General features: G+C 40.0%; 1 protein-coding gene across 1 annotated transcript in view; it reads left to right on the plus strand.

Moving 5' to 3' along the window:
- Positions 1-535: 535 nt before the first annotated feature.
- Positions 536-26,951, plus strand: part of rtn4rl1b (reticulon 4 receptor-like 1b) — a 150,215-nt gene continuing 123,799 nt past the window's right edge. The window contains exon 1 of the mRNA XM_040009723.1: positions 536-1,648. Within this exon, the coding sequence (XP_039865657.1) occupies positions 1,636-1,648 (13 nt within the window). The 5' untranslated portion in view covers positions 536-1,635. The remainder of the gene's footprint in view (positions 1,649-26,951) is intronic.

Raw genomic sequence — 26,951 nt, forward strand, 5'->3', positions numbered from 1 at the left:
CCAGACTTAATTGACCTGAAAACTTGTGTATAAAACTTTTCTATACTGCAGGTTAAACAGTAATAGCAAAGAGCAAGAGCCAATACTCGGAGTGGGAATAAAATCTAATGAAATAGAACTAATTTTATGGTCTATAACCTATTTCATAATAATAATAATAATAATAATAATAATAATAATAATAATAATAGTAATAATAATAATAATAATAATAATAATAATAATAATAATAATAATAATAATAATAATAATAATAATAATAATAACACAATAGAAGAAAATATACAATAGAAAATATAAATAGATCATATAGATATAATATAAATAAATAGAAAATAAATACAAGGCACAAAAAATACTCAAAGAAAATCGTTTAAACAATTATTTCAATATCTCAGCTCCAAACTGCTTTAAACTGACATTTAAAATCAAATAAAACCACGCATATGATTATAATCTGTGAGTACTTCGTGCACGTGTGTGTATATGTGTGTGCGTGAGAGTGAGAGAGGGGGGGTGGGGGATCGGTCTGTTATCTATAATATATACCGTTGGGTGGATGAATTTCTTTAGCAAATGAGTTTCTTTTATAGCATATCGCCTGGTTTTCCTGACATTTTGTATGCTGATTAAGATTATTGTCGGAGATTGAAGTTTTTGTTGTTGTTTTGGGGTTTTTTCTCTCCTTATGTCATTTCATATGTTTTACGAAGCCCGCTGGTGTCAGGGAGCAGTGTGTCTGACAGGGGCAGAGGCACTGAGAACGATGGAGCAGTGTGCTGCCCGGTGGAGGGAGGCTGAGGCGGTAACATACTTCTCCCTCCTTGAGCGCATCAGCAAGCCCTGAACCATAGGTAGAAAGCAGAGAGAGGGAGGGAGGGAGAGAGAGATATTCACAGACAAGATCACAGAAATGTAATAATTACGAGGGGAGAGCGGAAAAGTGGGGGATTTTAAGAAAAGCGACGCCATCAAAGTCTACACTATTAAGGAGGATTTGAAGAGTCTACGTTTATAGGCTAATCCGACATCAGAGGCGAAATGTGAATCCAAATAACTTATGTTAATTAGAGATTTTAAATATGGTGAGATTTGAACGGCACCGAAGCACCGAGAGAAGAATTTGAGATTGGCCACTTGAATTGAAATATCTGTGGGGTTTTTTAATCGGAGTCTTCCTGTGATCACCGTCGACTTGCCCCCCAGAACTGATTTGAAGCTTGCACGGTGATTCGGGTTTGAAAGGAGTTGGCTGTAAGGGGCTGTGTCGGACTGTACTGAGCGTTTGCGGTCATCACTCACATTGGAGTTAACATTATTTCGGACAGAGGGGGGACGCTTTTAGTTGGTCTGCTTTCCCGGTGATTTCTGCCTCATTTCCAGATCTGCCAGACTTTATGAAAAAGAAAACTGTTGTTTGTTAATATTTATCAATCCCGCGGCAGCCATCCTGCAACTACAACTCAATACAGTGGATCGCAAGAAAATCCAGAGGAGTGACAGCTAACACTCGCACGACGAGCCACGAAAGCTGTGGATCAACTTCAAAACTAAAAGGCACAAGTTCCAAGTCTGGAATATAAGAATAGATGATTCTCAGAGGACATAAGACGAAAAACACCTAGGCCTGCAAAAATGTTCAAAAGGGGTGAGTAAGTCTCAACTTTTGCCCCCCAAAATTAAGTCGTATTTTAACCACGACGAAGTCTGCTTTGTCGTAATGCCCCACGGTACGTGGATCTACAGCGTGCACTTAGCGTTATGAAACAGATGTTTAAATATGACACAATCATAATGCACCACACTGCCCCGCAGATGTATTATTACAGCCGATGCGCCATTCTAAGCGCATCTTTAATTTGCAAAACACGCACTGAAGGTTTCTGGCAATGAAATATTCATCTGTGTAAGGATACACGGGGACGAGTGTGTGATATTAATACAGCTGATGCCGCACTGCAGTTTATGAGTTGTACCCGGGTCACAGGGCTATCTCTCCGAGCACTTCCCTCGGTTGAAGGATTATTATTTTGCTCTGTGTCAGTACATTTAGATGTGATGGATCAAATCGTAGTTCACAAGGTTATTCTCCGCTGGCTACACACTATATGAGCACTCAAGACCTTTGGCACTTAATATAAAAAGGAAGAGCTCCTGAAACTTTTAATATCGAGATCCCCCCGGTAGATAGCTATCGTGCACTCTTGCTTTGTCCCTATCTTTGCTCCAAGGAATGGTTTCTTTCATTCAATGCTTCAACTGACCAATCAGCCGTATAGCTGTCTGCACTAGATGTGTAACAGTAGGGAGACTAAAACCTCTAATGAGAATGGATTAGAGCACTATGCTCCCACTGTGCTTTTATTGAGGGAGTGGAATAATAGTGAAATTAAACTGTTTCTCATTTTGCTGTGTCCCCTGGAGACCCTTTAGGGACCCCTGGAGACCTCTAGTCTCCACTTTTCCAGTCACTGCATTAGGATTTACTTTTCTCTGACTTTGCCATGGCATACAGCAAATGGCTTGTGTTGTATTTTTAGCTATTTGTTCTGTCTTGTGATAAACTGTCTGTTTAGAGGGTTTGTTTCTGTCATGTTCCTCCAGGGCAGAGAAAAACAACATGTTTTTTTAGCTGTCATCAGATCGATTATTGCTGTTCCAGCAGTTGAGATGAAACACACTGTGTTTATAGCTGCTTATAGCTCTGAGAAGAGGTTTAATGTCTAAGCCTGTATCCTGACAGTTTCCCATAACTGATGTGGCTCCACACGAAATAGACAGTTCATTCACAGCTTTTATGAGAAGTGTTACAGCTGGATATCTGGGAGAACTGGCGTGAGTCATGATGTAGGTTCTACAAGAAGCTCTTTTCCAGAAGAGAGTTTAACACATGCACAAATATGTCTCTCTCTGTTCTAACTAACAAGCACGCTGGTAAGTGCCGAAGTGATAACATGTAATTATAACGAGCAGATTCTCAACGAGAAGATTCCCCAGAGCACGCATTCATTTTTTTTCTCTTTCAGTGTATATGGCAAGGGTTAAATTAAGAACTGAACTGTACAGAGGTGATTGGCCTCTGAGGATTTGGTACTCATGCTACATTGTCACTTGTGAATCAGCTGTCCAGCCACTGCACAGTGGCGGACAGAAAATCACTTAATTCAAAACAAATGACTTGCCAACATGTCTGGGTCTACAATAGTGAAGCAGAGATGCGTCAGCTTTGGCAGGAACACTGCAGAAGTTCTGTGGTGAATTTGAATTTTTTTAACCTAAAATAACACATTCCAGGGAGCCTGTCTGATGCACCGGGAACAGCATTTACTGTTAGACACCCACCATTCACATACACATAGAAGGAAAACATCTTAGCTGACCCATGTTGAGAGTACACCTCAGGATGACTCCATATTGTAGTTTGCTGTGGCTAATTACCATCTTAATGGAATGGGCACTTAGAATTTACAATGTTGATCTCATAAGCTTCAGGCAATGATTTTGTACAGGTTGTTTATTGTTGCAGTGAGGTAATATTTGCTTGACTGTGCCCATACAAACAACAAACATGTCTGAAAATGTGCAGTTGTTATAGTGTATATTCAACTGAGACAACATAGTCCACATATCTTTGTTTGACTGATGTTTATGATTCTGCTTTGTGTCTTTTCTGTGACTTCAAACAACTTAGAGCAGCTATGAGGTTGAGTCTGTATCTGGGTTCAGTACGTGTCTGCTTTTACGTAGCCATGCAATACATGTCACTCCATCTCTGTCTTGACTCTTCTGTCTTTCTCACTTGCACCATCTTTCTTTTTCTTAAAACCAGTCAGCCATAGAGTGGACACAAGGGATGATCTGTCAGAACAGCTCTGAGATGGAAAGGACAAGATGTCCACTGAATATACCATGCCGCGGCATGCTGTAATTGCTGCTACATGTTATTCAGGATTATTGGAAGAGGCTCAGCTTAGGCTTTTTGAACTTGGGCATATAACAAATGATCCATGCAGACAGGCATAGAAAGGCATGCAACTTATGTACTTGCTGACTCACTTGCGAATTTTTTTTTTTTTTAAAAATCTACTCGCTGTAAAAGATAAAGATGCACATACCCTTGTCCTTTCATAATTACACAGCTAGATTTGTTTATGCTGCTTTAGCCCATTCATGATGCCGACCTGCATTTCATAGATTATTTCACTTCAGTAAGCAGCCATTGGTTCTGTTCATTTTGAGGTAGTATAAAAATCCATTTTCAATGGCTTGAACATTGTTGAGAATATCACAGGCAACATGAAATCACCTTTATTAATTAATCACACACATTAATTTTGCACTGTCATGCTTTTTCACACAGGGAACTGGATGGATGTGTTTTTTTCTTTTTCTTTTTTAAACTGGTTATCTATGGCCAGGAAACATAAACAAAAAGGCTCTGTTAATCCCCAGTGCTTGAAAGACAAAATTCAAATAGCAACAAGAATGCATTATCACATGACAGGTTTGATGCTTTAGAGCATGAATTCTGCAAAACTCTGCCTGCATATGAACAGGGAGAGATCAGTGCAGGCAATATGTATGGATAAATAAGATATTGACATACTTCCCATTTTATTATGGAAAGAAATGAAAGCAGTCTTTTAAATGCAAAAGAAAAGGGTGTCTCATTCACTTTCAGCATGCACTGATAATGCAAAACATAAGCGTATATAACTTAAAACAGAGCTTGTTTATAGTTTCTAGGAGTAGCTCTTCATCCTGTACTGAAAAGAATCACCTACAAACTTTGTCGTGCTTTGAAAACTGCTATGTTTTGGCTGTAATGAAGAAGAAAAACATGCAAAATCACTGATAAATATGATCACTGTAATAAGTCTGAGGCAGCAGTCATTTACCAAAAACGTATTAGAGAAACACAGAAAACACAGAAAAAATGTCTTCAAAATCTCCTACTTATGTGTTTACACAGAACACCAATCCCCTCCAGACACCTCCCATTAGATTGCTTCCACCATTATTCCCATTTAGTATTGCACAAGTTTCCACAAAGTGACATCCTTTTCCCATTAAAATATTCCCAGAGCAACGTTTGCTTCCCTGAAAGCTTCGTAATTTGCACAAGGAGTTGTTTTTCAGAGCAAAACACTCGGGTCAGCATGTACTTGGTTCAGCTTGTCGTTTGGACAGGTTTAACACATCTGATCTTTTCCTGCTGTTCACCTACTACATTTTGTTGCATCTGTCTCTCCCATAGTTTAGCCCAGCACACATAATAGCAAACTGCATGAGGAATGGATTATGTGTTTCCTTGGAAATTCTATAGCATAAGCAGCACAAGTTTTACCTCAGCACTGATACCTTATCTTTACGCTAATAATTCATGACCATATATTCATGTTCTAAATCTAAAACAGGATTTTCACTGTCTCCCGAAAACAGCTCTACATGTGTGCGCAAACACACTTGCAAACACTGAAAGTATGGTAAGGTTTCCTTTTTTGTGTCAGGCTTTCAAGATAAGACTACTTAGGAAATGCATTTGCACTGACTTCATTTAACATGATGAGCTTCTTTTTTTTTAAAATAGAATTTATCTCAAAAAGAACAAAGGGAACTGGAAGAACACCACAGTGCATGGAAGCTTTACGCTGGTGAGGACATGCATTCACATCAGCAATTATATGAATAGTAATTAAATGAACATTTGAACATGGTAAACTCATAATTGAAAACAACAACAGCACAGTGTCCTCTTTAATCTCCCAACTACAGTGATTGACAATATATAGAGGGATAATTGCTTTTTTGATATGCTGTAGCATTTAGTAATCATATTTGGAAAATCAGCTGCAACTACAAGCACTGACTTTAAAGTAGCACATGGCTCGTGTTATTTTCAGCACTACCTAGCTGGGCTGGAGGATTTGCTATTAATGATTGCAGCACAATGAATATAGTGTAAGGGGAACACCTGTGGCCTCCGCTCTTTAGCTTTCCAGCTCTGCTCACTTATGCAGGTTGTATCTTGTGGACCTGTGTCAGTGGAATCAGAAATGCTCTTTAGCCACAGCTCCAATAATGCCCTCCACAATATCAAATAACCACAGATGTCAAGGGGCTACTCTTTTTTTTTCTTTTGGCAGGAATTTTTTTAAATCAGAGCCTGGTATGACTCATAGACATCAAGTGCTATGCTGTTGATCATAAGGCAAAACATTAAAGGAAAAAGATGTCTTCTTGGCTTTTCCTGAATAAGAAACATGGGTTGTGCCCTTATCCATCACAAGTGATTTGAAATGTTTGCTCAGAAATGCCCATCCGTCATTGCTGCAAACTTGCAACCATCCTCAAGACTCAAAGATAGCTGAGAATAGATTCCTTGCTCACATTATCACCTTCCTAATCCGCTCACAGTGTCAGCCTTTTGCTATCACTCCTTGTCAGCTCTGCATTGTTGTACTTTTCAGCGTGACTTGTGTTTCTGTGCGGGTGTGAGGCAGTGCGGACTGATGTCTGAGGGTTTGGAGGAGAGCAGGTTTGAGAGAAGTGAAGAGGATAATGTAGAGAGGAGCAAAAATATAAACCTCAAACTGATCCTCTAAGTCTTTCTAAGCTGCCTGAAAAATAGAAAGCAAATCTGAGCGGAGGACGACATTTCTGGTTCTCTCTGACAGTTGTTTAAGGGTGTAAATTTTAAGACCTTCTACACATCTGTTTAAACTCGCAGGGTAATCAAAACATGAAGTAGATGCGTGAAAATGAAATAAACCGAGAGCAACTTATTTTTGTGCCGTTTTGCATAAGCTTTGGTGCAAGCTATGAAAGCAACGAAGAAAAAAAATCAATAAAATGGCCCATTGGTAGTCTTAAGACCTATTCTAGAAAACACAGAGTCTAGGGTAATTGACAGAGGAACATTACCAATTATTGGATAACTGAGTCACATTTATTATCCTGCCACAGTGCACCTCTGCATTCCAAATATCTGATTTAGCCAAAGGAGACTGCTCAAACCCAAAAGCCATTTATTTAGTGCCCAATACTCAGGAGTGCTTCCAAAAAAGAGTCTGGCACGTGACATCTAACAGAAGATGACAAATAATTAACAAGTGTTTATGTGTGTGTGTGTACGGTGCTGTGCCTGTTAAAGAATACAGCACTCGCTGGTGTGCATGACACTTCTTTGCTATGAATTGTTGTTGTTTTTTTTTTCTTTCTGGGAGCCATTTCACACTTCCCTGTCAACCATTTCACATTGAATTAGGTCATGAGGGCTCTGAGTTCAGAAGTGGATGCTGTGCTCTTACACAGCTGAGAACTCTCTTATTAATGCGGTCTGAAGCGACATCTGAACGATTAACTCCGCGCAACATTTTGACTTGGAATACGAGTCAAAATTACAGAGTGTGCAAAAAAACGTCTGTCCATCTCTGTTTGCCCTTTAAAAAGTCACCTGATTCTTGTGTGAACGCCATTTCCTCACTCTTTGTGGTGGAAATGAGATGCAAGGTTGGTCATTAGCGGATGATAATGAGGTGAAAGAGACAAACAACCTAAGCCCTGTTGGTTTTTCTAATATTAATAATTAATTTGTGATTAAGTGGCTAATTGGAGTTTAAAGGTCAATGTCGTTGAGAATGCCATGGATCTTCGAAGACAGGAGGGAGGTGGGGGAGAGACGGAGGGAGACAGTCCAAGAGACTGTTGACAGTAATCCCAGGTGCTCTCCTGTTACTGTGACAGCTCTCCCCCTTCCTGAGCTATCCTCCCCAGGCGACATTGCCTTTGTGTGCTGAGGACAGCAATTCAGTTACACCAGCACCTGGGCATCTGCCCTTTTGCCATTGAGAGTTAGCAAGTTCTCAAAATGGAGTGGCATATCATCAAGACACAGCAGAGGTTAACAAGAGGGGAGAGGGGGATGTCTATCGCACATGTCCGTTGTTCTTATCGGAAGAGGAACATATTTGTGTTTTGTGTGGTTGAGATTAGAAACTATACGTTGTAAATGGTCCATTAAGTGTTTGTAACATTGGCTTGTAGGTGAGCTCAGTATAATAAGCCTGTGGGGCGATCGTGGCTCAAGAGTTGGGAGTTCGCCTTGTAATCGGTTCAAGCCCCGGCTCTCGGTCGTTGTGTGCTTGGGCAAGACACTTCACCTGTTGTCTACCGGTGGTGGTCAGAGGGCCCGGTGGTGCCAGTGCGTCCCAGGGTGGCTGTAGCTACATTGTGGCTAAAATGTAGTTTGCCATCACCAGTGTGTGAATGTGTGTGTGAATGGGTGGATGACTGGTTGTGTAAAGCGCTTTGGGGTCCTTAGGGACTAGTAAAGCGCTATACAAATAAAGGCCAATAAAGCTACCTTGAGCAGGTCCTTTCTGATCGCCAGTCGGTTGCAGAGCTTCTTGTGTTACATAAAATAATCTAAGTCCTGGCATTGATTTATCACGCTTATTATGCCTCAGATTATTCTCACACTCCATCCATATCACAGTCAGAACTCATTTGTTTCAAGGTGCTTGACGTAAATACAATGGCTAATTCAGTTTCCCGAGTATGCAGGTTTGAAGATGCTTCCACATAAAGTTTCTGGCAACTAGGGAAAATTAAAACACTCGAAAGGGAATGAGATGAGGACAGTAACAACCGTCATCTTTTCATTTTTCTCCTCCTGCCTCCCGTCTCCGGCCCAGTAGCCATCTCCTGTAGATGTGGCCTGCTCATCGCTGGCATTAATGAGGCAGGTTACTGTCACAGTCACATCTGAGCTTAGTGCTTGTAATATCTGCCATGTCTGTGTTCTGGCTAATGTTATCTATGCTCGTAGGCCTGTCATGGCTAAGGCTGACTTTTAAGAACAGTCAGGGTTCAGGTAATTGCTGCAACGAATTAATTCAGGCCTGAAATGTGAATTCACACTGTGGCCTACAACTGCAGCACCACTTAAAGAACAGTCTCACGCTATCCAGTCACAGGATAATTTGGCTAATTATGGCTAATCTTGAAAGAAACTTAGCATGAACCTTTATTTTGATTCATCTACTTTCAAAAATTGGTATATATTTGACTCTTATTTGAAAGCACCATTTTCTTTTATTAAATATTTCAAGAGTGAATTGATGTGATACAGCCTGGTACAAGATGTTGTCTCATATAATCGCTTGAGGGGGACAAGAGGATTTACTATAGAATCCAAAAAATAGTTGAATAGGGAAATGTGCGAGCATTATTTAAAAGGCAGGACTGAGAGACAGATGGAGTTGTAGTAATTACAGAATATAGGCCAAGGTCTTTTCTACAATCGCACATCTTTTTATATGCAAATCCCTGACAATTGTCTTAGAATGGTCTTAAATTCAGTCATTTACAGCAGCATAACCATGTTTTGACCTTATTAAGGCTCATAGAAAGGGGATAAGAAAGGATTGGAATTACCAGATTCAATTTACCCTCCATTTTTTTTCATATTTGGCTAAATCTGAGTCAAAAATGTCCTACTGCTTTTGCAGCAACCTTACTCAAATTGAAATCTATTTCTGGTGCAGAAAGGACCTCTCTTATGCTCCCTCCTTATGTACTGGAGTCCTTGACATTTGTCGGCTTTCCTTCCCTAACAAACACTGTTCTTCTGAATTGGCCCTCACTCATAGAAATCACTGAAGCCAAAAAGTGCTTGCATCATAAACACTGGGCATCAAACTCACAATAGAGGAGCAAGGTGCCGTTTTGTGTGGCAGAGATAAGCGTTTTAATTATTCAAGTATTTGGTAAAGAGTATAGAGGACTAGCTAGATTTAAACGACACGCTGAGGTGGTTTGTGACACATAATGCATGCGGCGAATGCTTATAACATGTTAGTATTGATTAGATTAGATTAGATGAAACTTTATTAATCCCTCGGGTGGGTTCCTCCGGGAAATTCAGTTTCCAGTAGCAAAGCACCGAAAGAAGTTGCATGTTACAGATGCATTAAGGGGAATGAGAGTAAGGATATAAGCATAAATACACCATATATACACATATACACATATATAGATACAGAATATACAATATGGATAAATAGGATTGCTCATTTGAGTGAGTATATTGCACAGTGATTATTGCACAGTCAAATATAAGAAAGAGACAAAAAACAAAAAACAAATATTGCAAATATTGCACCGTGTAGAAAAGCCCCTACAACTCAGTTGTTCCCGCCCTCCCTTGTCCCCCTGTTTCTCCTCCCTCTCCCCTCCAGTGAGAAGTTAAACAGTCTGATGGCGTGTGGGACAAAGGAGTTTTTAAGTCTGTTGGTTTTTGACTTTGGGAGAAGCAGCCTGTCGTGCTGCATTGCAACTCCAGCCTGCTTAACTGTTGTTGCTGCGCCTTTTTTTTTGGCAGAGGTGTGGCTGGGAAGACTGTACTTCAGGATGGGGGAGTTGAAAGAGTACAGAGGACTTGTGAAATTGGGAGCAGGTTGTTTTACATTCCAATCACCTTGATCCTGCTGGAATTCAGTTGTGCATTTTAATGAAGCAGTTTCCTTTGCACGTGGCACCGGATAAAATCCAGGTGCCTTTCTGTTTAAGATGAAACTGATTTGAAACAAGCTGCTCTTGAAACATCTCTTTGCTGACCATCATTTTGACACATCAAAGGGACAAATATCACAACATTGCGTTCCATAAGCAAAGGCCATTTGTATAAAAACACTTTCAGATACGGATTTTTCTTTCTTTCTTTTTTTTTTTTTTTTTGCCTGGGCAGCGCAGAAGCATATTTTCTGTTGGGATTATAATGGTAAGCAAAAGGGGAAAGCTCAGAGCTGTTTTTATGAGGTTTCCACCCATCTGCTGTGGTTGGCAAGGGACCTTGAAGAAAAGGCTGCATCCTGCTTTGCCCGCAGTCAAAAAAAAAGAGAAGAAGCAATAAAAAAAACTGTCAGGCTAATAGAAAGCCACTACCATGTATGCTGTGTCTTGTAGATGCTGCTTCCAGTCAAGGCCTCAATCACACACTGCTCAATTCCCATGGGAGACCCGGGAACACAGAGATGCCACAGTCTGACAGTGAACACTGCAACTGCTGTGCCCCAACACCCCAGTATAACATCACTGTCTAAGCTGTGTGTGCACTTCTGACAGCTCCAGCTCTTGCTAAAACTACAAATCTCTTTATTCCCTTGAAGGCCAAGAACAGCCTATAGTTTGCCCTCAGCAATCATGCTAATATGTCCCCAGTCCGAATACACAGACACGCCTGACATTAACGTATTGTTTAGAAATAGAGCGTAATCTAAAGAGTAAATATAGCAGATGTCATCTGCTGCCAGCTCTCCGATGAAACAATAAACAGAACACGCTGGTGGAAAACGGACTTTTTCTGTTGCTGAGCTGGGGTTACATATGATTTATGAACCGCCACTGCGGTAACAATTCTATGTAGGGGGGATTGATAGCGTTTGGTACTAAAACTCCTCGGGCTGGGACATTAACTTAGCAGATTTGTCCCTGTCTTCACAAGCAGAGCCTTGTCAATTATTTAAAAGAGCAAAACAACAGCACAGAAAAGACAGCACTTGGTGTGTGGAGCTCATTTACACATCTCTATTCCCAGAAGTCTGCTCATGCGTTTAGGCCATAATAATTTGGTCTTTCATCCCTATGTGTCTATCTGCTAATTCACACCATTTCCAATGTGGGTCCCTTCGTCCCTCAAAGACGAGGGCATCAAGGGAAAACAAAGAGGTAGTGAGGAGAAGGTAAGAAAAAAAAACTATTATTAAAGACTTGTTTAGTTGCTCACTTCACAGGAGCAGAAAGAGGCAGACAACTTCATTATAGTAAGTGAGCGATCTAGGGCCAAAGAGAGAAGGAGAGAAAGCGCAAAGACAGGCATTAAGGTCCGTCAGGGCTCTAATGGAAGAAGCAGGTTTTTTGTGTCACAGCTGCACTCTCCAATGACGGATGGAGAGGTTAACAGTCACTATGAGTTAGGTAGCCCGGTGCACAACATCCTCAGGAGCTACATGACAGACAAATCCCTCTTAAAGCCAGCCAAACTGACACTTTAGGTTTTAACCCATTGTGATAATAAACTGTAGCCAGGACACTTTGCCCCCCATGGCATCTGTTATGCAGCAAAATATGCATTGTTTCAACATTTCTGAGAAATGTCATGCATTGTCTTTAAGAGACCTCAAAATTTACCAAAGCAGTCGAAGGTAGGTGCTTATATGCACTGGTAATAAAGCAGATCTCTAACCAAATACATTCACAGGTTGTGTTGTTGTGGGAGAAACAGAAGTTAATAGATTCAATGACATTGTCAAAAAAAGAACAAAAACAGCATAAAGAACTGATGGGATGGAGATTGGGTAGATGGAGGGAGTAAACCGGGGGGGGGGGGGGGGGGGGGGGGGGATATAGAAATGTCTAGGGGATTTTGTGAGCCTAAGATGGTATCATTGACATGAAAAAAACAGTTGACCCCTAAAACTGATGCGCATTTCCATGGACCAGGGCACGTGAGACTGTTCTACTGAAGACATTTATTACAAACATAGCCTTATATGCAACGCTAGAAACCAGGTAATACACATTCAACCCCATGCACTAAAAAATGCACACTGCTCAAAGACATTGAGATACATGTGTTAAAGTCATATGTAGAATATGTTATAATGGAGCATTTTGATGAGGTGTGTGAATACCTTTTTTAATTTCAGTCAAAAATTTTCACTTCAAACTTATTTATCTAAGCTCTATTGCCATTCATCTATCCATCCATGCATTTTGTGCCACTTATCCAGGTCCAAGTCATGGGGCAACAGTCTAAGCAAGGATACCCAGACCACCTTCTCCTCAGCCGCCATCTTTCAGCTAGCCTTTAGATGTTCCAAAATCAGTTTGGAGAATAATTTCTCTTGGATGTTGTGGGCCTCCACCTGGTAGCACAGAAACCAGAAACACCTTACCTGCACAGGAGGTGGAAAGGAGGCGTCCCAGCCAGATGCCCAGGTGTTTGTAGTAGTCTTTCCTCTGAGTTTATCAAATACATGCTGCTCTTATCACTCTATCACTAAAGCAGCAGAATAGGCACGAGTATATTCAAAGTTGAGAGAGCTCAGCGCATTTACAACAGCAGCAGTAACTTCATTATTTATAACTATTATTAATTATTGCCAGCACAAAGTCAGACCGGATCAAGCCCTATAAAAGGGGATCAAAGGCAACTATTGGCTTTAGTCTTTAGCGTGAAATGATTAAACTATAGGACAACCTTTTTGTTTATTTTAAATGTTTTTTTAATCAAATCTTCTGTTTTGCATATAGTTTTCTACACTTTTATGAAAACTAAGCACATGTCAAGAATTAGTATACAAATCAATTTAAAGCAAAAAAGAGCCGTTGGAGCATCACCTACTACGGAAGCTTAGAAGCTGTGGATATTACTGTCAGGCAAGGTGTTTCATTTAATTTCGCTTTGGTTATTTTGAGTAAAAAAGTACATTTTTAATACTCCACAATTTGATTTACTTGATGCATTAAGAGATTTACAAAATGCATTGCCATCATGCATAAACCTCAGGTAGCATTGTAAGAGTGATACCCATAAACAAAGGCAAAATAACTCTTAGTTATTCGAACTGGAAAATTAGATTTTGATTTCTTAGGGATCAAAGAACATAAAAAATATTTCCTAATCATCTTAATAATCATTTTCCAATTTTTATTTTTCTACAAGTAAGTTTGCTGCTTTCACGTTTACAAGAAAAATAAGTTCATATTAAAGTGATAACTTGAGCAAATAAATAATAAATAGAAAGCCACTGAAACTTTTTTAACTGCACTGGATGGATTGATTCATTTCAACCAAGTGAGTGTTGATTATTTGCTTTGTTGTATAAGAATAATAAGGACGTTATGGCACCTGAACTCTACTAATTTGTTTCTTTGATTAACCAGATGCTCACCTTTGCCATCCTCTGGATGTGACCAGAAAATAATGAAACAATGACAATGCTCTTTGTTTTTTAAGATTCATTTTGAGGCTTATCATAAGGATTTATGCACACAATGTTCGTAGCCAAAACAACTACTCTTAACAAGATTAAAAATGCTTTACATACCTTCAGCCCAGTTCTGTCGTTGCCTCTCTTCTTGCGTGCTCTTTCATTATTGCTTTTGTTGGCATACCCGATTTTTATGGAAGTCAACATAAGCTGGCACATCTAGTGTGTCCCTGTGTTTTTAGGCAGCTTTATTGTGCAGCTCTTTCTGCAGTTTTGCTTCTTTGGTATTCAGATTCATTCCCTGCAGAGAACTCTGCAGAGAATTATTAGTAAAAGTGGCATCCATTAAAAGAAAAATGATTTTTCTTATTTTTTTTATTGTTTTTCTTTTTTCTGCTTAATTAAACAGCACAGAAACAACGTGCTCTTTACAATAGTAATTTAATTTGTACGGAAGTAAATAGTGACAAAAAAAGCCTCTGAAAAGGGAGAAAGATTACCTTTCAGTAACCCCTCCCTTTTCTAGAAGGAGAGCACTCCATCAGACCTATGTTTATTTCCAAATTTCACACCTTGTTTATGATGTTAATATCATCCTTTTCCCAAAGTCTCCACGCAGGACTAGCAACATGATGTGGCAGTGAGAAGAAAGCGCACCCACATCCCAATCTGTCAGCGCCCCTCACAACAGGCCCTGCCACACACATGCACACACACAGCACTGCTTTGCATCTGTCTCTAAGAATGCATACATTTAGTTGGTTTCTCATCTGTGCATGGTGCCTCAGCTTATGAAACCATGAGATGATGGCGCTATTATCCTGTTGATCGGAACAGCTCTTGGCACTGTGTGGGAGAAGTTGGGCGATCTGGCTGCAGGTGTACACGCACATGCACGCACATGCATATGTACGCTCTCTGTCTTGCGCTCTCTGTTGGAGATTCACACTACTGTTGCTACATCCGTATATGTATGAGCCCTCTTCAGCTCTCTGCCTCCCACCTAGCAGGTGCAAGCACTTCTATAGAACTAAACAGCTCCAGTTTTTTTTCTCTCTACGGACTATTCATCTACTTATCGTGAACCACGTAGTCATCCTGAAGGATGTGATATTATCACGCATGTGGGAAACCAAACAGTTTGTACTATCAAGTTTGTGTGTGTGTGTGAGTATTCACAATTGAATGTATAACAGCACAACTTTTCTGTTTTTGTTCATGTTTTTGTTTTGCTGAAGACCCAAGAGCTGTAAAAAAAAGAAAGAAAAAAAAAAGCGTGCTTTAAGTACAGTTGGTGGTATGGTGGTTAGTACTGTTGCCTCACAGCAAGACGGTCCTGTGTTCAAATCCACTATCTGGCTGAGGTTTTCTCTTGTGGAGTTTGGAGTTCCCTCCAGGTACTCTGGCTTCCTCCCACCGTCCAAAGACTTGCACTTAGTGGTTAAATGGTGATTATAAATTGCCCATAGGTGCAAACAGCTGTCTCTTGCCAGCTGGAATAGGGATGGATGGACTGTTTTAGTAAAGAATTAGTAGACAATACAACTAGAACATAATCCTTTAAAAGCAAATATGTTACCTGAGATCATTTTGTTGTGGCAATATGTCTGTGAAGGTTCTCAGTCATCCAGGTCATCGTAGTCAAAGGAGCTTGGAAAGAAAAGCGTCTGGACTTCTTTAAGTTGCTTGAAGACGTTTCACCTCTCATCCGAGAAGCTTCTTCAGTTCTAAGGTCAAATGGTGGAGAGGTTTATATCTGGGACTCTCCACCATTGTGGCAAGTTGTCCTTAGCGTTCTGCCTTGTGACTCTAGTTTGTGGTATTAAAGATACAGAAAACCTCTTAATAATGGATTCTTGATTATTATAAGCTGAAATTCACATGGTAGAAAAATGAGAGACATTCTAGAAGTCAAAGGCATTGAAAACCAAATAATCCCGATACCTAATGGCAGTCAGGGTGCCGTTCCCTAGCCAGAAGAGGTCAGTGCATCCCTCAGTGGTAATGCCTTCCCAGACAATCATTGATCCACCACCAAAAACCAGTTATTCTGAACGATGTTACAGGCAGCATAACGTTCTCCAGAGTTTCTCCACAGTTTCTCCAGAACTCTTCATGTCCATCAGATGTGCTCAGGGTGACCCTGCTCTGAGCTGTGAGAAGAACAGTGGGCCAGTGATGGACCTGCCAATTTTGGTATTCTATGGCAAATGCCAATTGGGCACCACGGCGAAGGCCAGTGAGCATAGGGCCCATTACAAGACACTGGACCCTCAGGCCACCTGCATGAAGTCTTCTGATGCTGGTCTATAAAGCTCTGAATGGTTTAGGACCAAAATACATCAGTGACCTCCTGACCCAGTATGAACCTTCCAGATCTCTCAGGTCATCTGGATCCGGTCTTTTATCAGTTCCCAAAGTCAGAACCAGACACGGAGAAGCTGCATTCAGCTTTTATGCTCCTTATATCTGGAACAAACTCCCAGAAAGCCTCAGATCAGCTGAAACACTCAGTTTATTTAAATCCAGGTTGAAGACTCACCTGTTCTCAGCTGCATTTGAATAAAGCACCAAATCCACACTTTTAAGCTTAAATTTCAAAACTTACATTTTAACTACTGATTTTATCTATTGTTCTGATTTTATCTGTTTTAATTTTATATACTGTTTTGTTTGTTTGTTTGTTAATTAGTTTGTTTGTTTGCTTGTTTTAATCAATTTTAAATCATGCTTTTTATTTGTTTTTGTTTCTAATGTCTCTGTAAAGCACTTTGAATCACCTTGTTGTTGAATTGTGCTATACAAATAAACTTGCCTTGCCTTGCCTTGCCTATTTCTTATTGTTTTGTCAGAAACATTCAAACCTGTGGCCTGCTGGAGGTCATTTTGTAACTCTGGCAGTGCTCATCCTGTTGCTCCTTGCACAAAGGAGCAGATGCCTGCCCTGTTGATGGGTTAAGGACCTTTTACGGCCCTTTCCAGCTCTTCTAGAGTAACTGCCTGTCTCCTGGAATCTCCTCCATGCTCTTGAGACTATGCTGGGAGACAGAGCAAATCTTTTGGCAATGGCACATATTGATGTGTCATCCTGGAGGTGTTGGATTTCCTGAGCAACCTCGGTAGGGTCCAGGTATCACTTTATGTTACTAGTAGTGACATTAACCGTAGCCAAATACAAAATTAATTTGAAAGTAGTAAGCAAAGATCGGGAGGGAAAACCATTCCTGTTTAGAGTCTCATCCTTGCCCCTGTAGTGCAGCTGTTGTCAACACTATTTCATTAACACCAAAGCATTAACAACACTTAACTGACCAGATCAATGTCCCAGAGGTTTATTTGACTGGATGCTATACTCTGATTAAAAGGGTTCCTTTAATTGTTGTTGTTTTTTTTTGGAGGGGGGGGGGGGTATATTTTAAGACCTTGTGATGAAATACAGACAGAACCCAAGTTATCCAACTGAAAATAACAAACCCTGTTCTAGCGTCGTTTAAATGTTTTTTTTAACCCTGTGTCTGACATAAATCATAGCACATTTTTGTCAAACTGATTTCATAATTTACACTTCAGAAAACTTCATTCCATAATGATTGTTAGACTTTTTTATGAGTACAGCAGTTGTTGTAACTTAAGACAGAAGTAAGTAATGGACTTGTTCTATCCTTGTTTGTGCAAATTAGTCTCCTGTCTTGAGAAGCAACAAGTATGCAACATCTGTCTGGGTTGCTGATGATTCATTGCTCGGTCGGCTCCCTCGTTCTGCAGTCAGCTCAGTCCTGCTGTGTGTATTCGCTCCCTCTTCTTTGGCTTATGATTAATAGGACACGTCTAAGAAGTGTGCTTGTGTGTTAGCATTTGTGTTTTTAGACTTATGCTGGGCAAAGAAAGTGTTGTTCCCTGAAGAGTCTGTCGGAACATAAAGGCCATGACCTCTCAGCACCAGTTCTGTGACCCCCACATTTCAGCACGCTCAGCCCCTGCAGCCCTTTAAACACTCACAGATCCAGCTTATCTCCAGTCACAACAATAAACAAGGTATTGTTGAAAGAAGATAGAAGTATTAACAATGAGGCAGGCAAGGTGTTCTTCTTTTTCTTTTCTTTTTCTTGTCTGATCCTTGAAGAAAAGTGTTTTTTGTCTGATCCATCACCTCTTGCTGACTGCAAGAATTGCTGGCACTTTTTCATTCTGAATGCAGATACAAAGGAACAGACTAAACACGTAACAGAGGTCACGGAAATGTATTTTGTCACCACCGCACAAACCACACAAACATTATTACAAAAAGCATCCAAAAATTTGCTTTCTTTCTTTTGAATCTAGTTGTTGTTGTCCGATACACAAAGAGATAGCCTTTAACGCGCCATTACAATCTTATCCAGACAGCCAGCCATCAAAAGACAGGACAGCAGACATACCAAGTGGTGGTATTTGAAACAGGACAGCATCAAAACAAATGATCGGATCTCACCACAGCATTTCCTTTTTCCTTCTGGCAGGGATTGTGTGTGCCGCCTCAAAATGAATAATTAATGTAAATTGGAATTGTTAGCAAGAGTGGCAAAATCACAAGGGCTCTAACTAATTGGCAAATGTTTTTTCCACTCTCTACCTTCTTGCCAGTGGTAAGAAATTAAGAATACCGGGACGCAATGAGATGTTGTTTGGGCCAAGTTCGAGTGAAGTAGAGAAAAAAAAAATCAAATGGCCCAATTAATTCGACACAAACTTCATTTAGAATTTGACTTTGTACTTAAAGGAAATTCTTGTCTGATAAATTTCTTGTTCAAATTGAAAGATTAAACCACATTAATTGTAAAAGTTCTCAATTATAGTTTGGTGGCAAAATGTGTCCTTAGGCACAGACATTACATAGTCCATCACCCACAAAGAAAATAAATGCATATTTATACACTGATCTTTTTTTATTTGTAAAATGCAAAAATATAAACATTAATGAGCCAAGACCATATATACAGCTAAAAGATATTTCTATACTCTGACATAGTACTATAGCGTAACCATAAAGCAGTAATTTAGACATACTGCCCAGACTGCTAGTTTTTATACAGTGTTGGATTCTGTTTCTCCCTGTCATTTCTTTGGCTTCCTTGCTTGCTGCAGAATTTTTTCTCCTCTATTCATCCTGAATTATTAAAAGGTGTTGTGATTCCCAGTATGATTGTGAATCTGGGGCTGCAGCTCTCAACTGCGCAGTCACATTTGCTTGTTTTTCTCTCTCCTCACAGTGCTTTCCCCGTCTTTCCTCGTGCTTTCTCGCTTGGTTCACGAGCCAGAGCGCAATGATGCAGTCTCTACACCCCAAATCTCACCTTCAAGGGCAAAGGGGGAAGGGGGGGAATTTTAGATGATGAACACTCCGAAAGTCGTGTCAGCCCTCATCTATGGGGCAAGTGTTTTTCATCTGGATCTGTATTCAGGTCAGGGTGCTTTTCACAGGGTAGCGGAAAAGGAGGGAGGGATATTTTTCTTTCCCATCATGCACCAGCAGTAGGACCCAAATTGGCACAGGGGGTTGGACAGTTTCTCCAGGGATAAGCATGCTGTCTCTTGCCTGATTCCCTCTGAGGGAAATCTGCCAGGGATGTCCATTCACAGCAGCACACATGTCCGTTGTCTCCTCAAACCTAACCAAAGACCCAAGAGACCAACACGTTCTTCCTCCCACAGCTGACCTGTCACCATAGCCAGTGACCCCGCCTCTTTTTCTTTCTGTTTTTTTTATGCTCCTTCAGATTCCAGTTGCTGCCAGATTTGATGTGCCAGTGACTCTGGCACTGAGGAAAACCACAGTAGTTGCCCTGTGAAAAGGTTATGAAAACAGCTGCTGGCAAATGAAAGATTCATGCAGTGTTACCATATATTTGAGTATCCCTGCCTCATCCTCTTCCTCTGTCTCATTCTCCTTCTCTCTTTCTGGATGATGCACAGATGACACACCAGTCAGTACAGCACTTGGGTCTGTGGCTCTTTTGTCTCTGATCTGTGGGAGAATATTAATGTAGTGTGTGCTGTCTGAGATGGATCAAACTATTCAGTAAAAAAGGAGGGATCTTTATCTGAGTCCACAAGCACTGGGTTGTAGGGATTTTAATGTGGCACAGCCTGGATGTACACTCTAATAGGACAGTGTGGAAAACATGAGAGGAATCCTTAGAGAGCAAGTTAGAGGAAGATATGGAGAGAGTTAGATATGGATGGCTAAAGGAGCTTTTTCTATTGCTGAAAGCATTCCTAGCTAGTTGAGTTACTGAATTTGGAGCTTTTTCTTTTTCTTTCTTGCATTCAGTTCCTGGCTGTAGCTCAGGTAGTAGAGCTACCTGCTAATCGGAAGGTTGGTGGTTCAATGTTAGATAGAAAGCACTTATGTAGAAAGAGCACGAAAATAAAGTGCTTGTGTGAATGAGGCAAGTTGTATAAAGCGCTTTGAGTGCTCAGAGTAGTAAAGCGCTATATAAGAACCAGTCCATACCATCTGTGTTGCTCCCAGAGTAGATGCATGCAACTCCTCAGAAAATGTTGCACTGTAACGAATGTTCACCATTTAATGAGCTCAAGATGTATCTGGGAAGAACATAGAATAGCAACATAAAACACAGACAGCTTTGTAATACTGTGTGAGACAACCATCTAAAGTAAACTAATTGCTTAATTAAAATACTCAGCAAGCCCATGAGTATTAGATTGCAAAGTTCTGTAACGCACCAAAATGATTATATTGTGCTATTCTGTAAGTCTGACATGAACTAGCACCCTCTTCAAACAGACACTTGATCTTCAATCTCATGTGGTTTTCTTCATACAAATCCTGCCTCGGTCCTTGGAAGTAAGATTTCTTTGACATCAGAAATATCATTTTTTGAAGAAAGCACAAAAACAACTATTCCTCCAGCACGTTTTGTTTTTCTGTTGTTTTTTTGTAGACCACTGTCCCACGCTGAGGTTTATGAAGGAGTAAAGATGGCACTCAGGAATAAAAAAAAAAAGTGAAAATTAAAAGTTCACTGAAAAGAAATGTTAATTAAAAATTACCAATTAAAAATTATACTGCCAAATGTAACTTTAATTCTTTATAGCATTGATAATAATTAGTAAACAAATCTATTACCTTGACCCATGTGATTAAATTCCATCCATCCATCCGAGATAAGATAGGGTCTCTAAGAAAAGAGTATGGATGGATTCAGTATGTTTCAGTACACAGTATGCATGCATGCTTTCAGCGCTCTAAAGGCCACAAGCATGGTTTCGGCCTTAAAAGAAGTAGTGCCAATTTAAAATATAAATCACATATGCTTGCTCAAGTGCTCAATATTAAAGATATTTTACAAAAACGAAGAGGGAATAAAGTTAACATTAAAGGCCGCGGGGATTATTAATAGTGGTTTAATGAGGCAGTAGGTAGATATTGTGGGACTATGTAGCCCAGAGTGCCTCAGAGTGGAGTCCTTTTTTCCAATCAATGTATGGTAATGAGTGAGAAACAGAGTTTGTCCAGCAGAAGGATTGGAAAATGAGTACAGGGTTACAGGTTGTTAGGACTGCTACAGTAAGGAATTGGCAACATAATGATAATGATTGTAAAAGACCACTGAAAGACTGAGGCTCCTTGTAGTATGCACCTGTGGTATTACTTATAATGAAGTAGCAGGGGACTGGGCGATAGAGTAAGACAAAGGATGGTGTTTTTAGCTGTGATATGTCATGAAACGTTTCATTCTTGTAGTGGGAATTGCCTGTGGCTTAACTATTTTGAGTGATAATCAACAAGCTTCTCAGACACAGCCATGCATTTACTGTAGTCTTTCATAGCGACATTAGATAGCATCTATTCTCGCTAGCTGCCAAAGGCATATTAATGTGAATACATTCAGCCTCTGCGCACATAATCACACCCCGGGAGGAGCAGAGGCTACCGAGATAAATCATCAGAGGACCAGCGAAATCAGAGCTCTGCAATGAAATCCAGTGGTCTCTCCTCCCCAGAGCGTGCCTCCAGGCCTGGATGTGTCCACACCGAGACAGTCTGTGATCAGCTTCAGTGCAGAGAAGACTATGTGGTGGTTGGAGTGGAGGCAATTTCAGATGGACATAGTATAAAAGTGGTGCAGAATAGAAAGGCAACATATGAAACCCTCAGGTTTTTGCGCTTAAAAATTTCTGTATCACTCTGCACTGTAAAAGCATTTAAAAATGATATCTTTCTTTTTTATGGGTATTATTCAAGCTTCTCTCCATTGATCTACACTGTCTTAAGTTAGCTCCCTCTTCTCTGCCTACCACCATCTCAACCGCCCCTCTTTTTTTATTTTGTCTCCCACACTATCATCCACTGCACTTTTCAGAGTGGAGAAAACTCTTGTTTTGACAGCTATGATAGCTGACTAAATGTCATATGTCTGTTCGAAAAGGTTCTGTGTAACATTTGAATTTATTGCACTTAGTTTCATTCTTCCTCCTATGCTAGGTTTTTGTGTGTATAGGTCGGCTTAGTGTGTATATTTTGGCTACCGTTTTGTGTGCTTGTCCCTTGTCTCATCGTGAATACATGAACAATAATTTGTATCTTTGCATGTTTGAAGCTCAATTACAAATGGGTTCTTGCTTAGAAAGATGAATGGGGACTCTGTGATTTCTGCCTGCAGTGTTGCTGCACCCATTTTTGCTGTTTATTCACGAGTAAGTGTAACCTTGCCTACAAAATAAATCAATCAAAAGCAACTCTATTGTGTGCGTATCACACAATCAAGTTTAATGTAAGCACAATAGGCAGTTTAAATTCACACTCTTTGATGTGTCATGGGGGACAAGTTTAAAAGAAAAATAATATATAAACTATTTAGCTTGTGTAGAATTCATGGCAAATAAACATGTACTCACTGTTATTATAAACATAGCCACCCCTTTACTCATCAGGCCTTGAGGAAGCATTAGAGAATTATACCTACTGACATTAGTGAAGAGGAGGTATGTGTAATGTATGTCAGGAACAGCCTGAGTCTTTTTTAAAAATACTGAATACATTGTTATATAGTACATAAATATTAGATGATAGAAGGCATGTTTAAGTAAAATCAGCTCATTGCTCATGGTGTCTTTTTTTTCAGGCTTACAAGGCTGGAAGGTTGGAATATATATATATATATATATATATATATATATATGTATGTATATATGTATGTATATATATATATATATGTATATATATATATATGTATGTATATATATATATATATATATATATATATATATATATATATATATATATATATATAACAGTAAGCGCATCTGAGATGGATATATATATATATACATATATATATGTATATATATATATGTATGTATATATGTATGTATATATATATAACAGTAAGCGCATCCAAACTGGCATCCAAAGGCTCACCTCAGGTGTGTTTACTGCATCCAACAGTAGTCAGAGATGCAGAAAAGAAAAAAGTGGTCCTTGATGAGCCTACCCCCACACCACACACATTCCCCCATGCAGACTTGCTTTTCTTATTTGTGACACTGCATATTACTGAGTTAGGTGTCTCACTGTATGTTTTTACAAATTGGCAGATGACCTCTCTGCTGCTGGGCAATTGTAGAAACCTTTAGTTTAAAATATCTTTTAATAGGCAACATTTCATTATTAACTGTGGCCTATTCTTGCCCTGGAATAACACTGTTTAACACTGCATTTCTAAAAGGGGATTGAATGGGTTTTCAAATACAATTTTGGCAAAGCACTATTTTCACGCACATTTAGACACAGTATAAAAGCGTGTCCCTTTGGAGTATAAGTGGCTCCCACAATGCAATATAAGCAAAGCCAAACACATTTTATCAGTATCATCGGAGAACTTTACATTGCCCGTTCCCTGTAGAAAGCCTCTGTCTATGTTACTCGCAGGTAGTTGGAAGAATTCATAGAGGTGCCATCATATTATCACTGTGCAAAAACACTTTGAATCTATTTTTGAATCTGGCAGAACCTCCTGTGTTTAAAGTGTGCCTCTTCACAAAACAGATAAAAAGAGAGATGCTGCAAAAGCAGATGATAGGTAACATTTCTCCAGAGAGGGAAATCAAGCATAACCGTCATTTTCAGTCTTGCACTGGGTAGGGATATTAAAAACTTTTAGCTCTGTGAGATGAGTTGGGACTCTTTTGTGACTGGAATGCACAGTTGACTGGCACAAGAATAAATCTATTAGATATTTTTCCCTGACTCACTAACGGTCAAAGTTGAATCAGCATTTTTGTGTTTTACTTTGACAAAAGTGGTTAATTATAGCTCTTAACGTTCTCCCTGAATTTAGAGTTTGACCCAACTAATCACAACGTAACACTCGAGGGCTGTGCGGCGCAAAATGGAGAAGGAAGCAGGGATGTGTCACCCAAAACTGTGGATGGAGTGTGAGAGACACTAGAATAATGTGGCCTGATGCTGCAGCCTCCTCAAATGGCCTGGTCAGTTGTCTCTACAGTGATATATGTGAGATCAAGTACCCCCTCACAGCTGATAATATGACACTGGAGGACTACACAGGAACAAGAAGGAAGTCTGATGAAGAAAGGACGAAACTCTTATGCTGGTGTGTTACCATGACAACAACCATCAAGTGCGCTGTCAGTTGCATGTGTGCAAGGTAAAATACAGTAACTTAACAATTTTGTCTCTTCAAATTGTGTATCTGACTCACACAAGGCAGCAAGTTATGCGATCAGGTTGCTAGAGCATTATAATTTCCCCAAAGTCTCCTACGGCAACCTCAGACATTAATATGTGTTCAAGCTTTAGCTTGAACACATATTAATGAATTATTTGCATTACACAACAATGCAAGTTGCACACTCTTTTACCTTAAGTTACAGAATAATAAAGTCCTCTTAGTTTGAATATACTTTTGTCAGGTTTTGACAAAAAGTATAAATTTAGTTCTAGATTCTTTAGCCTACTGGTTCTGTTTCCCACCCTACATCAGGTTTTAGACACATTTGGTAACTCAGGAAAAATGTTCACACTACACAAACCCAACAGAGTTGTTGAGTTGTTTTCCCCTTCAGTGGAGGAAGAACTTGACCTTCTGTGTGTTCTACCAAAGCTGCTGAAGAGATCTTACAAAGCGTCTGGACTTCTTTAAGTTGCTTGAAGACGTTTCACCTCTCATCTGAGAAGCTTCTTCAGTTCTAAGGTCAAATGGTGGGGAGTCCCAGATTTAAGCTCTGTGGGAGTAACCCACCAAGAGGGACAATAGACCCCCTGATGATCCTCTACCTAATCACATGAGCCAAGGTGTGAAAACAGGTGTGGGTCACAATTAGCTAAAGTTTCGGGTGAGCTCATTGTGAAACCTGGCCCCACCCTATCATGTGATTTCCTGAGGTCAGATGGCCCAGGATGTGAGTGGGCGTTAGAGCGTCTGGGAAGGGAACTCAAAACTGGATTATAGATGGCAGACAGTTGGTGTTGTAAACCACCTCCTCTGTTCAAAGATGGTCGCTCACAGTGGACATAAATGGCTTCTTTCACTCCTCTTTCAAACCATCTGTCTTCTCTGTCCAAAATCTGAACATTGGCATCCTCGAAAGAGTGACCTTTGTCCTTTAGATGCAGATGGACCGCCGAGTCTTGTGGCGTGGAGGTGGCTCCATTGTCCATTGTCCCTCTTGGTGCAGGGCTCGCAAAATTTCAAAATCCCTGGTAGCCCTTCGGGCAGGGACTCTTCAGTTTTTGGTAGCCCGAATAAAAAAGAGAGCAATTTTTTGATTGATGTTTTGTTTCCTGTTTTGCTTCCTTTACAATATTATACTTTAATGTATAATATTGTAAAGGAAACAAAACATTAATCAAAAAATTGTTGAAACACAAATTACAACATTGTATAAAAATTACAATCATCAACTCAAATACTTGGTTTTAATTGAACAGACATTTCTATGAACTTGTAAGAACTGTGTAGGACATGAATCAGTCTGTGTCAGATCCTGAATTTGAAATTTCCACTGAAGTCACAGGTAAGAGGCAAGTGGAACCAAGATCTAGGCCATTTGCTTTTTGAAGTTTGCAAAGACTGCTAAATTGTGCCAGTGGTAGTTCACTCTTTGCAACATAGTACGCTGTTCTAAACAGATTTTTCAGGTTTATTTTTAGTATGTTATTTGCAATTGGTGTTTGTTCTGGGAAAGATATTGCAGACTGAGCAATAATGCATTTCTTGCATTTCTCATGGGTTCTAATGGGGGCCTTTCTTAAAATTACTGGTCCCAGTAACAAAGGCGCTTGTCGACTCAGAAATCGAGAGAAAACCAACAACACATCCGGCAGAACATTATGTTATTTACACGGGTGCACATAAGTGGTCCGCATGTGCGCATTCTCTGTCAAAATAAAAGACGCGCACCAGATAAGAAGTTGCAACGCGCGTTTGCGTCCATATAAAAAGCACTGTTTTTGTCCGCTAGAGTGGGATTTTCACGGCACATTCCGCACCACATCTCTGTGCGTTCATCATTTGTTTGAAGCCAGCTCACCTCCTGCAACTACTTTTCCGAGAATACGCGCTTCTTCTGTGGTTCGGACTCCTTCTGACATTTGTTTGGAGGTGGAGGAACATTACAGTAATTGCTTAAAGGAGCTTCTTCGACATCTTTAAGAGTTTTAAACAAATGTCTGTCCTCCTCCAGAAAACCTTATGTACGCAAACACGCGTTGCAACTTCTTATCTTGTGCGCGTTTTTTATTTTGACAGCGAATGCGCACCTGCGGACCACTTATGTGCAGCCCTGGTTATTTAGCTCGTCATATTGCAGCCACAGAAATTATTTTGTCCATGAAACCATAAAGCTGCACTTTCTTTTTGCCTTATAGTCTGATTTGTCATAACTTTTCCGTTTTGTGGTAAGCTTTTCTTTGGCTGTCACTTCTTC

The sequence above is a fragment of the Simochromis diagramma genome, unplaced genomic scaffold (genome assembly GCF_900408965.1).
Source record: "Simochromis diagramma unplaced genomic scaffold, fSimDia1.1 OVJJ01000344.1, whole genome shotgun sequence".
Classification (NCBI taxonomy): domain Eukaryota; kingdom Metazoa; phylum Chordata; class Actinopteri; order Cichliformes; family Cichlidae; genus Simochromis; species Simochromis diagramma.